At 41.6% G+C, this 17,241-nt stretch overlaps 2 protein-coding genes across 6 annotated transcripts in view; both read left to right on the forward strand.

Annotated features, from left to right (window-relative positions):
• The window catches only part of LOC116313380 (band 4.1-like protein 3), a 55,010-nt gene that overhangs the window by 27,386 nt on the left and 10,383 nt on the right, over positions 1-17,241 (forward strand). For all 5 annotated transcript variants that reach the window (XM_039601937.1, XM_039601936.1, XM_039601933.1 and 2 more), the window contains 10 exons: positions 2,637-2,741; positions 2,973-3,015; positions 3,134-3,209; positions 3,410-3,628; positions 5,061-5,148; positions 7,034-7,186; positions 9,434-9,531; positions 9,985-10,160; positions 10,432-10,637; positions 16,223-16,285. In XM_039601937.1, coding sequence (XP_039457871.1) covers positions 2,637-2,741; positions 2,973-3,015; positions 3,134-3,209; positions 3,410-3,628; positions 5,061-5,148; positions 7,034-7,186; positions 9,434-9,531; positions 9,985-10,160; positions 10,432-10,637; positions 16,223-16,285 — 1,227 coding nt within the window. The remainder of the gene's footprint in view (positions 1-2,636; positions 2,742-2,972; positions 3,016-3,133; positions 3,210-3,409; positions 3,629-5,060; positions 5,149-7,033; positions 7,187-9,433; positions 9,532-9,984; positions 10,161-10,431; positions 10,638-16,222; positions 16,286-17,241) is intronic.
• LOC120434240 (band 4.1-like protein 3) lies at positions 11,590-16,184 on the forward strand. The gene is made up of 3 exons (XM_039601938.1): positions 11,590-13,068; positions 14,071-14,160; positions 15,314-16,184. The coding sequence occupies exons 1-3, from the start codon at positions 13,009-13,011 to the stop codon at positions 15,527-15,529; spliced, it is 366 nt and encodes a 121-aa protein (XP_039457872.1). The 5' UTR covers positions 11,590-13,008; the 3' UTR covers positions 15,530-16,184.

Consider the following 17,241-nt stretch of genomic DNA (forward strand, 5'->3'; position numbering starts at 1 on the left):
AGGGGGGGGCTTTATTCATAGGAAAAGCTGTAAAAGTTTAAAATCTATACACTCGTTCACATTTTCCGACACTTTCCAGTGGGTCGAATTGGAGTCTTTCCCAGGCTGATTCTGGACCCACGGCCTTTCATTTGACACCCCTGGTTAAATAAATAACAATATTGTTACAGTGCAGTGTTCTGCTTAGAAATGCTTCACATAGACATTTTGTGACACTCTGTGTTAAAAAGCAGTGCTTTTTTATTTATTTTTTTTTATTTTTTTTAACTTGTGGGTGCAGAAAGAAGTGTGCTGCGTGCTGTTCGAATGCATCAAAAAGTGGAAAGCCCTCTTTACACCTACTTGGGACATTTACCTTTCTGCGCACCTTTTTAACGAGTAATGCTACAAAATCAAGCTGTGTTAATCGATGCAGTGGCGTGCATGACACCTGCTTGATTATGCTCTTAATCACAGTAAAGGTGTCTCCATTTGTGCATTGTTTACAACAGTGACTAATACTTGCAATCACTATGATATAAAGCAGGAGACTAATAAGTTCCCTGCTTCCCGTAAGGCTTTTCATAGCAGCAGTTAAGGCACTAACATGACCAGTCAGAAGAATTTAATTTCAGCTTTAGGGGGAAAAAAATGCTGTGTGTGTTCCTGCAGCTGAGGGTGAGTCGGACAAAAGCCAGGTCAGCTTATGGTGTTTGACACAGTAGTACAGCTGATGTCAGAAGACCCTCAGATAATTGCCAGGGAGTTCTTTTCCTCCTCCCAGTCCAGACTTGAAACTGGTCCAGAATGTCAGGATTTGACATTTTTATCCTCCTGACCTTGTAGTTTTCCAGCTCAATTCAATTTCCTCCTGTGGGGGGAAAATGTCCGCGCTAATCGTTTCCTATCATTTTCTATGACACAAAACTGCTGAACCGCTCTCCCTCACTTCAAAGGTTGTTGAGTCTAAGTGGAGGCAGAAAAACATCCCACACAATGTGTTGAATTGCTTTCAATTAAATCATCCTTTCTCTAAAGGACATGAGAATTCATGCTAAATTTTGGCTTTAATTAGAGCTAAAGTGATTAGTCAGTGAGTCTGTTGGCAGGCAGTTATTTAGCCTATTTTGATAGTCAGTTAATCAAATTTAGTCTTTTATCTTTGTGAAATTAATATTGTAGGCTTTGGGACAGTCAGTTGGACGACACAAGATGCCTGAAGGGAACAAAGACTCTGGAAAAATGTGTTGTCTAACATTTTATAGGTCAAGTGATGACTGAAAGTGTTCTTAAAATGACTAGATAACCCTAATTAAAATAACAGATAAACCATAATGCATGGTTTGATGCACAATTAATTTTTAATCCTTGGGAGTGTTTAACCTCTGTGAAGGTCTCACTGTCCTGATTGAGCAAGCTTTCCCCAATTTAAGATCAGTATACTTCTGATTTCTGGTCTTTCTTTTGCTAAAGAGCTCCAGGGATACGTGTCCAGTACCCCATTAGCTTATTTATAGATATCGTTTAATGATTGGCAGCTTATTTGACTGATCTGCAAACCTCTGTTTGCAAATCACAGCCATTTTTTGTCTGTGTCATTTAAGCCAGCTTTAAGTGTTGCATTGAGAGGAGATTGTCACACCCAGGCAGCAGTAGGCTGACATAACTGTGCTAATTCCCTCGGAGATGTTCTGGTAGGATTAACTCTCTGCCTCTGTGGCTTTGTTAAAATCACCCGCGCACACACATGCAAGAATCTTCTTATTCATGCACAGACACATCAGTTCTTTGTTTCACATCCAGGATGTATTATTGCTTCCATGTGAGTGTGGCAGATACATAGCCGTGCTCTGGATAGGTTAGGCTGTGGCTGTGGGTTTCAGCCGATCCAGACGTGACGAGCTGGCATTGGTTTTGTGCAAGCAGGAGACATCTGTGTCATGGCAACTCAGGCCTTAAAATATCCCCTGTGAGCTGGCCAAATGAGTCCTGGAAGTCCAACCTCTTCACGAGGGGGAGATGACAAAGCTCCAGCTGATGACGTCCGGCACTCAGATGTGCAGTCGATCGATGTAATGCATTCACACAACCAATGGTCAGGAATTTGAAAGTGTGTTTATGCTGTAATGCTTTTTATAGAGGGAATCGATCCAGAGTTTCCAGGTTGGTGGATTGTGTCTCCGGTACCTCGAGGCTTAATTCACGCAGCAGAACAATAATAATAATAATAATAATAATAATGATGATAATAATTTGCTTCATTTTCACAAATTTATATTCATAATGTGGTTTTGCAGAGATGAGCTCATTTTCATTTAATTATCAAGATAACAATGAGAAGAGAAGGACTTGAAGGGGAACGCAGTCCCACAGCAGCATAAAATTGCTTTTTAAGCTGCAACATGGATTAATAATTGCTTTATTGTTTGTGTTTATCATTATTTTGTGTGTAATTGTTAAGCAAATCAGGACAAATGAAGGGTTTGCATTACTGGAAAAACTCTTAAAAGAAACTATATAATCCTACTAATCTAATTTGGTGTGACTGTTTATTTTAAATGAGTTTCTGTGTTCTGTGTGTTCAAATGTTGCATATCAGTATACCCATCAAATGACTCTGCATTCAACATGTGCTTTTATTCTTTTTCTGTTCACAGAAACGAGCCAAGGGCCAGTTCCTCTTTGATAAAGTGTGTGATCACCTCAACCTACTAGAGAAGGACTATTTTGGCATTACATATAGAGATGTAGAGAATCAAAAGGTACTTTTTTTATTTTAAGGCAATCTTATTAACGAACATGTTATATATTTTTAGTTGGAAAGTGGTTCATCGACAGTAGGAAATGAAGTTAAATGTTTCTTTCAATAAGACATTTATGAGATAACTGTTATATATGCATACCAGGCAGGATTTTCCCCTCTGGGCTCTTGGTAATTTGCTCCCAAATTAGCGATGATTTAATGTTTCATCTTCTGTGGTTGTGTCTCGCAGAATTGGCTGGATCCTTCCAAGGAGCTGAAGAAGCAGATCAGGAGTAAGTGCAGCAATCCAGTGAAGCTACCTGATTATTATATGCTCTGAATTTCCAAGTGACGCCTTTGCTGTTGTTGAATGTTGATTTTTAATCATTTCATGTTCTGTCGATACCTCAGCTGGACCCTGGAACTTTGCTTTCAATGTAAAGTTTTACCCACCAGACCCCTCACAACTGACTGAGGACATCACAAGGTCGGTTTTGCTGTCCTTTGCTTATATTCTTCTATAAACCTTTTATAGACTTGGATGCATAAAAATGTACTTTCAGCATTTAAAAATCTCAGGAGGTTTTCAAAGAAACGCGAAAATCCAGACATTAGATTTGATTAAAAACCACGAAATTGCAGTTTTGTTTACATATATATTTTTATATTTTGTCCTCATTCTCTCAGGTACTACCTGTGCTTGCAGCTGAGAGATGATGTAGTTTCAGGTCGCCTGCCCTGCTCCTTTGCCACCCACACGGTGCTGGGCTCGTATACAGCGCAGTCTGAACTTGGAGACTATGACTCAGAGGAACTCGCCAGCGACTACCTCAGTGAACTGCGCTTCGCACCCAACCAGACCAAAGAGCTAGAGGAGAAGGTCATGGAGCTCCACAAGACTTACAAGTTAGTATCTGTAGTACTATTTCATTTACACTGCATGCAGATACCTTTCAAGAAAATGATTATTAATAGAAAGAGTCAGAAGGGTGTCAAATAGTCCAGTGAATTTATTATTGGTGGTCATAAACATGTCACTTTGAATTTTTTCTGTGGAAATGACACAGCAATGCAGGGCACACAGTAGATAAAGATGGTGTGAAATGTTTGCAGAATGTTTTTAGAAAATATAAACAGCATTTCTTGTCTCACTGAAGCTACGTCCACACGTACACGGGTATTTTTGAAAACGGAGATTTTCCGTTTTCGTTTTAAAAAATAATCCCGTCCACACGTAAACGCAGACATGAAGGAAAACGCTGCTAGGAACATGCCAAAGCAACAGGTGGCGATATATTCCTAACCGTGTAGAAATGTTGGCCAATCAGAAGTCTAGAAGCCTCGGTAGGAAATGGTAAACAAAGATGGGGCATAGAAACAGAACCGAGTCGTATGTGTGGAGGGACAGTAACTGTGTGTGTATATGTAAGCATTTAAACACTGCAGAGAGTACAATTAACAGTAACAGTATTGTAGAAATTCATTTCACCGAAACAATAACGTGGCGCACAGTGTGACGTCAAAAAAGGCGCACACCTTTGACCTACGTTTTCTCCGTTTTCCTCGTCCACATGTAAACGCAAAAACGGAGTTTTCGAAAATATCCACCCTGGCAGGCGTTTTTAGAAATCTCCGTTTTCAGTGACTGAAAACACCGTTTACGTGTGGACGAAAGGTGCAAACGCATAGAAAAATCTGCGTTTTCAAAAATACCCGGGTACGTGTGGACGTAGCCTGAATGGGTCACATTTGATACATAGAACATAAAAGGACCCATCACTGTTTTTCTGCTAATGAAATGCTGTGTTTGCATTTAGTGATGAGATGTGCGTAATAAGGTCCTCTGATCAAATTCTTCATAAATCTAAAGTTGAATTGCAGGTCTAGTTTTTATGTCATTATTAGGCCTTGAATCCATCTGTGAATGTGAGTCAACATTCACAATCTGACCTAAAAAAAAAATCTCTTAAGTCTCTGTTCTGAGCCCCCTCATTCCCCTTTATTGCAATGATTTGTCTGTAATTTGATGCTGGTCCAATGGCTGCAGTGAGGCAGTGACATTGCCAGGATTAGGGTCTTCTCTAAAGACAATCTAAAAATGGATGCACTTAGAATTCTCTATAGAACTTCAGCTAAAAACATCCAAGAAAACAGCCTTTTTCCAAAATCTTTCAAGCTATAATCCTGCTAATAATCCATGTAGAGATTTTCTCTCTCTCTCTCTCTCTCTCGTCACATTGGTCAGAAAGGTTTAAGTCTGCTTTTAATAAAAAGAGAGAGGTTTAAATCTCTTTGCCTTACCTGCTTATGTCTGACATGCTCTGTTGTGTCCATTCAGGGGGATGTCACCGGCTGATGCCGAGATGCACTTCTTGGAAAATGCCAAGAAGCTATCCATGTACGGTGTGGACCTCCACCACGCTAAGGTAGCAAATCACAACAAATCTTAAGTATTTATTTATTAATATTTCTTACAACACAATGATATATCAGTCTATAGAATTCAACCTAACTGGTTAATGTGAAGTCAAATGTGGAAAACGATTTAGTTGTTTTTTAAAGGTTTGTTTTTACAGCGTGCTTTATTATACATGCAAACCAAACAGTAACTTTTTCCCCCCCTTTACAGTAGACGTGTGCAAGAAAGCAAACAACCATCACCCAGTCTCATATTTACTCATTAAATATGAAGTTAAAATTTGCACAGAGTCTAAAAGTCTCTCTCCCACCAGTACATGAATATATTGCTAATTTACACAAATTAAATGAGAGGTTTCACCTTTATGCGAGGTTAGAATAGTCTTTGTGTAAAGGATGGACTTAGCTACCACGATATCACAGAGGCCTAAGATAAAAACACCAAAATGTAAAAACTAGTTATTTAAGTTGTTACTATAAACAAAGCGGTGTACCTGAAGGACGTTCACATCGTCAGACGTGGTGGGTGCCTTTCAAAACAATTCATGTTTTTCAGAATGTGGACGTAAACTGCTTTTTGCATTTTCTGTGTGAGGTCTTATACAAACACATCACCCATGCACTCAGTATTGACGCTTGCTACCACAACACTGCTGCTTCAGACACATCATGGCTGCCACAGTAATGCCTCGATTTAACATGCCACTGCTGCTCCCCTGACTGACTGACATTGTGTCACTGTTGCCTCTCTGGGGTTGGGGTGGGTTTAAGAGGGGTGATAGGTGGGAGGGGGTCTGGAGCCCAGCTTGACTTGGATAATTTCCCATCTGTTTTATTCTGCTGTCCAGATTGGATCAAATATGTCACTAGAAAACGGGCGGTAAAAACAGAGAGCTGGTGTAGGACAGCGGGGCCGCTGCTGTCATAAAAGAAAATTACAGCCATCAGTCTTCTTGATATGAATCTGTTATCAAATGTGCTTTGAAAGTCAAAAAAGGGTCTAGATGCACGTGATGGGGAGGAAATTGCCTTCACAGATTTAGATCAGAATAGAGGAGATGACAGAGATGCGGAAGCGGCCTTGATCAAACCGAGCAGACATCAATGCTCAGTGTTGCTTCTGTGAGTCACAGTTTTGATACACGAGAAAAAGATGTACATATCAGACCAGCATCCCTCTTTTGTCTTCTCTCCTCTCTCACTAAATGCAAAGTTGGTAGGGAATCTCTATGAATGCTTGGCTCCAGCTGAGGGAGAGGTAAGAGGCTGCTTTCCATGTGCTTTGCCCGAGTGAGAGTGTGTGTCCATGTGGTCTCTCCTTGTGCATGGTTTCCTTCAAAGGTGTCATTTTAAGCACCCCACAAATCACTTAAGGCTGGTTGTTCATGCTTTGGATCAGCGCCTCCCTTTTCAAAACGTCGTCATTCATTTTTACCTGCTCATCTCATGCTTTGTGCAGTGAAGAGCATCATTTTTGTGCTTCACCCACCATTTCCCGAAACTTCACTGTTCCTTTTGCCAGTTGGAACCCCTTCAGTCTTAATTCAAACTCGCCACAGCCTGCATAGAAGAGTTTAGAGTGCCATATGCCTGAATCCACTCTCCACCTGCCTGCTTAACCCTGTTATTATCACAAACCTGGCTCTTATCTTAAACTCCACTTTGTCCTGCTGTGCACCGACACCGAAACGCCTCCCGTATATCCTGTAGAGTCTATGGAAGTTCATATTTTACCACAAAAAAAGAAAAAGAAAGCGGTGCCGTGGTCAGTGAACTTCTTTGTAAAGCTTGTCAAGGACTTTTGTGTTAAATGACATCATGTAAACAATATTTCAAACATACCGTATTTCCATATTTTGCTTTGTCGTGTGTTGATGTTTGTGTTGTTTCCAGGACTCGGAGGGTGTGGAGATTATGCTGGGAGTTTGTGCAAGTGGCCTACTCATCTACAGAGACAGGTTGCGGATCAACAGATTCGCCTGGCCCAAAATCCTCAAAATCTCCTACAAGAGGAACAACTTCTACATCAAAATCCGGCCCGGCGAGGTAAAGATAACAGTTATGAAGATACTGGAAATGAGTTTCTTGCAGCAGCAGACATAAACTTTAAACCTTTTTAAATTGTGTATCAGCTATAAAGACCCCTGATTTAAATTCTAACACGTGTTGTTGCCACTACATTCATAATACCCCATCTCTGCATTGTATTCTGTAGCTGATTTATGTTGGAAATATGAATATAAAATTAGTGCAGGGAATTGGGAGATTGTAAAATGTGTCGTTGAGATCTGTGGCAAAAGATAATATAGCACTGGGATTTCACTATTTATATAGTGCTTAAGCTAAAAAAAATACATATTTATAGAGCACTTAAAAATCCACAACACAAGGACAGCAAAACAGCAGTCATGGCTCAGATCATGCCATCCATTATACCTTTTATTTGACTTGATTGCTAAGTTGAATGGTGGGATGGAGGAATGTTGGTGTGCACTTCCTCTTGCTTGGAGACTAAAGCAATATTTTGAAGAGCAATGGACCTCTCAGCTGGAGTACAGCGAGACTGAGTAACAACAACTTTGCTCTCAGTTGCCTGGCTGGGCGTCTGCATTCAGCCAGTAGCTACTAAAAACCCTGTGGCAGCAGTGGGTAGCACTTCTTCTGGACTTCATGAAACATCTCTAAGAGGTCTAAGAGGTTTTTTTTTAAAAAACCTCCAAGGTTGAAAATTAAACAGAGAAAAAATACATAATTTAGAGGCAGATAATTTAAACTTTGTGATTAATTTTTTAATGGCTTCACTTCTAAATATTGAATGCAGCTTTACCAATTATTGCTGTTAGCTTTTGCAAGTATTAAACAAAGCAAGGCATCTGCATTTAAACTAAAGCTTTCTTGTTTAGCATGTTTGTTTCAAAGGTTTTCAAAGGGGACACTAGATCATCGCAGTATAACACACAGTCAGTCAATCTGTCTGGTTAGGATATATAAACCAGTGTGAATCCATTTCCCCTGCTTTGGTGCACAGTGGCAACAACAAGACAAGCACCAAAGAAGAGAATTGTTTTGCGGGTGGTGGCAACAGACCATTGCGCCTCCCGTCGTCGCTCTTGATTAATTTTGGTTTTCACTAGTGCCCTAGTCACTGCTGATAGCATGACCTGCTGCTACCTGCAGCCCTGTCAGGTTGCACAGGTAGTGCAGCTCCTCTAGGATGGCGCATCCGTACGTGCTGTTGCAAGAATGTTTGCTGTGTCTCAAGAGTATGGACAAAATACCAGGAGATGTGCTCTGGCACCCTTCATCCTGTTTCTCCTCACATAAAGCAGCAGATGCTTGTTCTGCAGCTGGGTTGAAGCTCTTCAGTCCACCTCTCCTCCTGTAATAGCCCCCATTTCCTCATTTCAGACAGCAAAAGTCTGTAGCCACCACCATTCCCTTTATGTGGGCTGTCTTGTTGTTGCTTCTTCAGTGCACTTGTAGTCACTTTGATTTGCACAAAAACAGGTGACACAATGGTTTCTGCTTATTTATTTTTAGTAGTTTGCGTTTACAGCTTAAAAATAGCAAACAACTAACAACAGTTACATTTAGAAGCAAGCAGGCTTGTAGCTCCTCCACAACGATACTTCAACATCAGCTTCCTTCTAAATGTAACAGTGCTTAGTTGCTGGATTTTTCAAAGTGCATGTACTTTTACTGCAAAGGGAATTAATTTCAGTGTTTAGAGCAACAGGGGAGAGCCTTTATCGGTGTTACACACACCATCTGTACCACTGATACTCTGAGGAAACTTGACTCAAACGCCATCAAGCTTAACTTTACTATATTTAGTACTTGCAAAAGGTAACAGTAATAATGAAAGTGAATTCATGCACTAATTATAAATGCAGTAATTTGTCAATAAATCAACAGCTGAGTTACTGTTTCATGTATGAAACAAGAATGAAGCCAAAAATTCCCAGAATAGTGACATCAGTTCTTGCAGAAATCTCATGAAGTAGAGAAGAGTCAATAACTGCTGCTGCCTCCGAGCATCTAGCAATTACTGGCTAAGTTCAGCAACCCTTTGGGGAAAAAGAAAGTTGGGCAAATTTCCTTCTTTGTTTTCAAATGTTAACAATGAATTGTGTTCACTTAAATTATCAAGCTAGACTGCAAAGCAGTTATCCTTTTAATTAAAGACAAATACCTTATAAAAACACATTAATATGATTAGGGGAATTAATTAATTGTCGTTGTCAAAGGGATCTCCATGGTGATACTGACCACAGCATTTTGTCTCACTTGCAGTTCGAGCAGTTTGAAAGCACAATTGGTTTCAAACTTCCAAATCATCGTGCGGCCAAAAGGCTCTGGAAAGTCTGCGTGGAACACCATACCTTCTTCAGGTAAGAAAAAGCAACAGACCTGTGATGAGAACTGAGCACACAGCATTGAGAAGTTTTAACTATAAATAATATCTACACCTCGGCAGCTCTATCTTATTGTCCACTCAATACCATGCATAATACATTGTTTCCCAAATGAATTTGTGAGTCAGACATGTGATCCTACAGCTTTGTCAGCACAGATTTACTGCTAATCATTATACACGAATTCATGTCGTGAGAGAAGCATCGTCCAGACTCTTAATAGTTGTTGCCATTTGGAAAACATGCAAAGTTTGTTCATTTAAGCAAAAAAAAAAATTGGTCTCCAGGGAGGTTTTGAGTAGCGTGCTCAGCCCCAGGGCTCTCTGGGGAATGTTCACTAAAGTAGCAGTTAGCGTTTCAGAGCACTATGCTTAAATCTGTGTTTTTATTTTTGGTTTGAATAATGTGAGTGTTGGTAACTTCTGACAGGCTCGTATCCCCCGAGGCACCCCCAAAGAAGTTCCTGACCCTCGGCTCCAAATTTCGCTACAGTGGCAGAACACAGGCTCAGACACGCAGCGCCAGTTCTAAGATCATCAGACCTGCTCCGTTCTTTGAACGCACCTCCAGCAAACGCTACAACATGTCCCGCAGCTTAGATGGAGGTGAGGTGTTGGTTTTTCAGCTTATTTTGAGCACAGAGATTCTCGGAAGTGTTTCTGTGCAAGAGGAAGTTGCTATGCCTCAGGGAAGTGGAAGAAAAATATTTGCACCTAAATGTTAACGTAGCTGAAATTTTTGGTGCATGTTTAGCAACACGGTGACAAATGCATAAAGGATATAACAGCAGCAATGTCCAGGAGCAAATCAAAGCTTTTTCACAGTGAATGGCATGCAGTTGGCCATCACATCCATCTTTGTCCTCTGGTGTTTCAGCTCCAATTATGGAGAACCATGAGACCCTGATGAAGGACAGTCCTGCTGACGGGGAAGCCAAAGTCATTGCCAAGGGAGACATTATCACCACTGTAACAACTGAGAAAAAGGCAGAGGAAGAGAAGGCTGAGGAGGGGGACGCTAAGAAGGACACAGCAGAGACACCAGAACCTGCTGCCACATCACCGCTCAGACAAGACACAAAGGTAAGTTGCTGTCCACCAGGATCGGTGCACACGCGGGGTTGCATTTCATTTAGACAAGGAAACTTGCAGAGACATTGGATGTTTTCTGTTTGATTCAGAGAGGTGCTACACGTGAAAGACTAAGATTGTTTCTTAGAAGCTGCAGTTATTATGTTTTAAGCCCTTTCTGAGATTTTAATTTTGCTTTCTTTCTTAATAGACTTCTTCTTGGCTGATGAGAATTTCCCACTTGCTATCAGCTTAATCCTCTGCAGTAGACAAGGCCTAAATGCTTTTTCTCATTTTCTGTGCGCTTTACTAATTAGCTTTTCTTTTCTTGTTCTTCCTTTGACCCTCACACTATACTCGTGTGTGCTCATGCTTATTCGCCCCCTTCCTTTCCTACACACACATACGGCCATCTCTTCATTGTCATTTCCCTACGTCAGTGCCCCCCTCATGCATACACATCCGACCCCCTCCGTTCCGAGCTCTCGCTCCCTTCATCCCCCATTTCATCAACTAAAGTACGGCGCAGGCACAGGGAGAACGCCCGCAAGCGGGCTTCATCGGTCAGTCCGGTCAAGAGCGGTACTGGGTGCCGCCGCCGGCAAGCCCGCGCCGACCATAAAGCCGCCCTGCTGGAGGAGCAGGCGCTGCTTTTGTCAGCCCGCAAGCAGAGGCTGGAGCAGGGCAAGAGCCGGGGCGGCACGCTCTTCTCCTTCTCCCTGCACCTGCCCGACCTGTCGTCCATCCTAGATGAGGATGGCTACATCACATTCCCTGACCTGTCAGAGATGCGCTTCCTTCCTGAGTGTGCGCAGAACTTCCTCCCCATTAAGTCACCTTCACTCATCCCCTGCTTCCTTTTCATCTTCTTCTTCCTGCTTTCCACTTCCTTCTCTGTGCCCTATGCCCTCACCCTCTCCTTCCCGCTGGCGCTGTGCCTCTGCTACCTGGAGCCCAAGGCAGCCTCCCTGACAGCCTCCCTAGCCCAGGGTTACCATGACCATGACAGTTCAGAGGAAGAGGAGGTGTGTTTTGCGTACGCCTGTATGTTCCAGTACCCGCCCCTGGCTTAGAATGACAGTCCATGATATCGGTTAACCCCTTACCGTGTCCTCTGCCGTTTCACCAGTTCAGAGCCGACCTGGAGACTGTGTCTGTCCCAGTGTCTGTCAGTCTCCTACTTTCAGAACCTCATCTCTGCCCAGTCACATTCATCCTGTAGACTACATCCTCATCAGCATCACGAGTACACGGAGATGAACTTGCAAGTCTCACCATTTCATATTTGATGCACGTTTAATGAGAGGGTTAGACACAAATAGTCAGGGACATTACGAGCCTCTGAGCCGCTTCAGTGACACGTTACCATGAACTCTCACTGAAGAAAAAAAACAGTTCATCATGTGACTATTTCACTCTGACTGAGCGCATTGTTTTTACAGATTATGAGTATCAGAAGAAGTCACCTGTCTTCATTTAGTCACTAATCCTTCACCAAACCCCACAAAGAAAAACACGGCTTTTGTGGCTAACCCATCTCAGTGTTATCATATACATTCAGGGCTTTTATAGATTAAAACGTGATCCATACCAGTTGCATGGGAACACATCCATGTATATCTGCACTCAGTCTCTCTGCATTGCGTCCAGAAGAGCAGCACTAATTAAAATAAATCATTCAAACTGAACATCAGCTGAAAAGGGCCCCGAGTGTTTCGGTGAAGAGGCTTGCCATGTGGAGTGCAAAGATGTGCTACTTTTCCCTCAAGCAGCACTCTTTGCAGTCACCAATTATGAGTGTAGTGTAATACACGCTGTGATGCAGAGAGATGGTGACAGATAAATGCATCCTAATCACCCCAGCATGCATGACGTGAGAGGAGGGGGAGGGCCTGAAAGTCAGGTTACTGTTCGGCAACAAATTTTTACTGTCAAGTGTTTTGTGTTTGTACAGTGACTACACAGCAAATGTCATATCCACGTGGAGTGATTGACATAAACCAGGATGTAGCCTCTCCTAATCACAAATTTGTATTATTGATTTAAAAAATATCAAATGTTACCCTGAAATGTCAAAGTGACTGACCGAAGGGTTCATCTTCCTCTGAGTCTGTTTTGCTTCTGCTTATTTTTCATTTGCTTTTTAACTTTTTTTTTTTTTTTTTTTTTTTTTTTTTTTGTGGTTCTTTTGCAGAACGTATCTGCAGTATTGTCTGATAATCTGTAGCTGACAGTGCAAACAGCCAATGCATTTCCATCTTCCCCATTATTGTGGCTATGAAGAATTTCTGTAGAGCATAAATGCAAATAGTCAAACGTTCACAAGTTTGGTTGTTCTTGTTTTTCTTGCTTTCGACTTGGACCCGTTTGGGTGTGTCTGTGAATGCAGACTGACAGCGAACAAACTGATTTTGCCTTTGATGGAGAGATGACCGCTACAGAGGTTTGTACACAAAGGAAAACCATCATAATTAAGGCATGCAGGAAATACAGAATAAAAAGGAAAAGCAAGGAAGTGCCGGTGAATTATAGGTCTGGTAACCACTGAAACATTTTTGCGAAAATGCAAAAGTCATGTATGTCATGCATGCTCTGGATCTTGTTATGCCATTTTAGTTCCTTCCCTTCTTTATGTATTAAAATGCATGTCACAATATCTGCACTTTTATCTCTTTGAGTCTTAATACTGACTGTTGGCTAAGCCCTGCACCTGTTGTAGTGTCTGTTGATGATAGACTTTAATTTGTAATACCTAAAAACAAAAGCAATTTTTAAACAAGGAGGATTTCAGACAAGCTTCTCGTGTCTGTCTGATTTCATCATCTGAAGTGAAAAATATTGCCAGCTTCTGTTGGCTTAAGCTGCTTTAATACACTCATTTTGGCCATAAAGAGGAGACATAACCATCCCAAACTAATTAGGATGTTTCTGTCTGTTCTGCTGAAGTCTGGCAGCATCAGAAATAGCTGTTGCTAGTAGCTAATGGCTAAATATTGGTGGTTACATTTGAAGTCAGAAAAGAGAGCTTTTTAAAGAAACCTCTCAGCACACAAGTGTCCACTTGGTTTGTGGATGTTGGTAATAGTTGTTTATTAATTTAAGCTCAATAGCATGCTGTGTAGTATAGAGCAGAGAAAGTCATTGTTTATTCAGTTTCTTCCACTTTTTGGTTTCGAAAGTTCAAATGAAATCAGCTGCCTGATAAAACTTGCTGTCAGTCCACTTAAACCTGTGGACAGATTCAAAGGTGGACATGGCTGGAGTTCCTTGTTAAATATTTTTTGTTCTTGGACTGTAGTTGTTCAGAGCCGGGGATTAGCTAACTGTCAGTTTCTGTTCATTATCTTTACCCTTTCCTTCCCTCTCTTACCTCTGCTTGCTTGTCCTTGTTGCTCACTTTCTTTCCCTTCACCTGTTTTTTCCATCTGCGTCTCTTCTTTAATAGCGCATTACTGTCTTGTCTCACTGTCTCTATGCTTTCCTCCTTACTTGCTGCCAGTCTGAAGCAGATGAGGACTCTGAGATGCGGACGCAGGTACACTGGGCTTGCTTCGCGGCCCTGCTCAGTGCATCACACCGACATCAGATGCACTGAGCCGCTCACAAATCAGCCATCAGTCATTTTGTTCCATCCATCTGCCTTCGCTTGCCTGTTGCTGCTGCTGCTGCTGCTGCTCACTATCATACCTTACATCAGACTCTTGCTTAAATCCACTGCGCAGACTTCTGCTGCTTTTTTTGTGGAGTCATGGTTATATTTAATTTCCTGCTGTTGCTACACCCAAGACTCAGATTTCAGTTTTCAAGGTTCTTCATAACTTGTGACTTTTCAGTGCGTTGAAGCTTACCCTCGTCTGTCACCTACAGCCATACTGTACAAGACGAGGCTCCCAGTTTCTCCTAAAACTATTTTGATTTTAATAAAGCATCTAATTCCCTTATTTACAGTTCCTCTCCCCCTTTCTTGTCTTTGCAGTATAGTTTCATAAGACGAGTAAAAGGGGAAAATGTTTTTATCAGACATAGTAATCTGATGCTAGAGGTTGGTAAGAAAAAAAATGCATGACTGAAATGTGCATGCAGGTTACTTTGGTAAGAGGAAACCTAACTGGTAATCGAAGTGGTAACAGATGTGTTTGAGAGTTAGACTTGCTGTGAGCATCCAAATGTATTCTTATGACAAAACAGGCTAAGTTGAAATAGGTCATTATTAACCTTGAATGAGATTTGGGAGTGTTCTTCTTAACTAAACCTATGAAACTAAATCTGTAAATCTCTGCATGAAACCATTTCCCGGCCCAGAAAATTAAGCTAGTCTTAAATGCTTCTTTAGCATTTCAGTACAAGCTGCTACTTTCTTAACAGCTGCCATGTGGGTGTACCTTTTTTTTTTTTTTTTGCTTTTGTTTTGCTGTTTGTACTAGCTGCTGCACAGGTAGCCTGCACAAAGACCTAAACAGGCCTGTGAACAATAAGTATGAAGAGCCGAGGAAGCAAATAATGCAACTAATTTAGATCTGCGGAAGTTTACGTTGCAGATCTTTTCTGAGCTGCATTTTATGCTGTCCGCGTATTTTTGGTAATTCTTTGGAAATGCAAGCTACCGTTGCGTACATGAAGCATGGCCGTCGTTCCCTCCGCGCTGCTCCTGCCCTCATCATTGTATCACGGTTGATCGGCCACTTTAGGACACAGAGCCTCCAGCGGAGGTCGTCAAGCACCAGACCAACATCAGCGAATTGAAGCGCTCCTTCCTGGAGACCGGCGGAAGCATCACCACGCCCGGTCTCACAGAGTGGGAGAAGAGACTCTCCTCGTCCCCTATGCGCTCACCCAGATCGGATGAGGCACCAATGATAGAGCCGCTGGAGCTGGATGTAAGCTGCAGCACCACAGCAGACTGAATGATGGCATGTGTGTGTAGAGCATGACATCACCAAGGAGATTTCCTTTGGTTTTTTTGCTTTTAAAAAAAAAAGTAGTCAGTTCAGGATTTACTACACATTGACTCATAATTTAATATTCATAATGAGCCTAAGGCTAGATATTTTTTATTTATTTTTTTTCTAAACGGTGCGAGCGTGGTCGCACATTTTGCATCCCAAATGGTTTTAGTGCATATGAAAGGAGACGATGGGCACCTTGACAGAGGAGAATGATCTGTAAAGTCATTCAGAGCTGAATAAAGTTAATTTCAGTGAGTGTGCTTCTCTTTCCCTCTTATCAGCTCATGTCTTCGGTAACTGATTATCATATTAATTTGTCTCGGTAATGGATGATGAAGTCATTAATCAGTGGTGTGATTGTTGTGCTCAGTGACATTATGTGCATTTTTATCAGAGTTTCTCCTTTACTTGTGATGTGTAAAATTATCTGATGGACTTGCGCAGGACAAATGAGCGGCACTAATTAAAGTCTGTGAAGACGAGTCACTGACAACCAGTGTGTCTGACTAACATGCGAGAAGGTGAAGGAGCTTTAGGATCCAGAGTTGCCACAATGGAACACGCGGTTCCACTGGTTGTGTCCGTTCTTGTATTTTTCTTGAATATATGTGACTTTTTTAAATGTCTATTTATGTTTTGTTCCCTCTGCAGCCTAAAGAAGATGAGCCAGCAGCAGATGAGACAAAAGAGGAAGTGGAACCTAAAATCACTGAGGTAAGCTGCTTCCACTGAGTTAATATTGAAAATATGTGAGACTTTTTGGTTCTTTTACCTTTATCTACAGTATGTGGAGTTAACAGGGTTTCTGTCATTTTCTGCTTTTTTTCCAACACTCTCTAAGCTTTCTTTGGCAACTGTTTGAAAGCTATTAAAACTTCCTTTTTGTCTTTCAAGTTTAGAAACTGCTAAAGACTCATTAGTTCTTATAGTGACAGTACCTCTGTCTCCTCGCAGGGACACTAGAACTTGCAGCTCTTGGAGAAATTGAAGTGTGATTACTAAGAGCTGCAAATTGCCTGTGGTCGTTGAGAGTAGGACGCCGTTGTGGTGTAAATGCATGCTTTTTCCAGATTTGATTGTAGTTGAACAAACCATTAAACAGTTGTGCTAGTTTAAATTGATTTGACCACATCCACAAGGGTTGGTTAGCCAATCAGAAAAACAAAACAAAAGAAGAAATCTCAAATCAAACTTATGACCAGTGTTTAGGACTGCCCAGTCTTTAAATGTACTGAAATATGTAAAATTGGGATTTAAGGTTGTTTAGCAAAAGGAAAAAAAAATTAAAGTAAGAAAGTTTTCCCACCACAAAAGGAGAAAGGCCTCTTCTTCTGCTTCATCCACTGATTTGGGCTGTTGTGCTTGTTATGTTAAGTGCACTTTGAAGCATAGACCTGTATACTTTGTCTAAGAGTGTGTGTGTGTGTGTGTGTGTGTGTGTGTGTGTGTGCGTGTGCGTGTGTGCGTGCGTGTGTGATTTCTCCTTGTGCGTTCTTTATTTCTGCTGTGTATTGGCTTTGTCATGTCCTCTGTCTACTAACTTGAACGATCCATGTCCAATAAGCCAAGTGTCTCCCCAGGCAGCAGGTTATCTGGTGAAATATGTGGTGGATAGTATGACAGCTGATGGGCCCACCTCCTCCGGGCCTCATGGGATTAGTCTGTCAACC

The sequence above is a fragment of the Oreochromis aureus genome, linkage group 18 (assembly GCF_013358895.1).
Source record: "Oreochromis aureus strain Israel breed Guangdong linkage group 18, ZZ_aureus, whole genome shotgun sequence".
NCBI lineage: Eukaryota > Metazoa > Chordata > Actinopteri > Cichliformes > Cichlidae > Oreochromis > Oreochromis aureus.

What these genes read in the sequence shown, in the direction of transcription:
- LOC120434240 (XM_039601938.1), top strand. Translation starts at nt 13,009, where the DNA reads ATGCAGACTGACAGCGAACAAACTGATTTTGCCTTTGATGGAGAGATG. An exon ending in GAGAGATGACCGCTACAGAG is followed by an intron (nt 13,069 to 14,070) that starts GTTTGTACACAA and finishes CTTCTTTAATAG; the next exon opens with CGCATTACTGTCTTGTCTCA. An exon ending in ACTCTGAGATGCGGACGCAG is followed by an intron (nt 14,161 to 15,313) that starts GTACACTGGGCT and finishes CGGCCACTTTAG; the next exon opens with GACACAGAGCCTCCAGCGGA.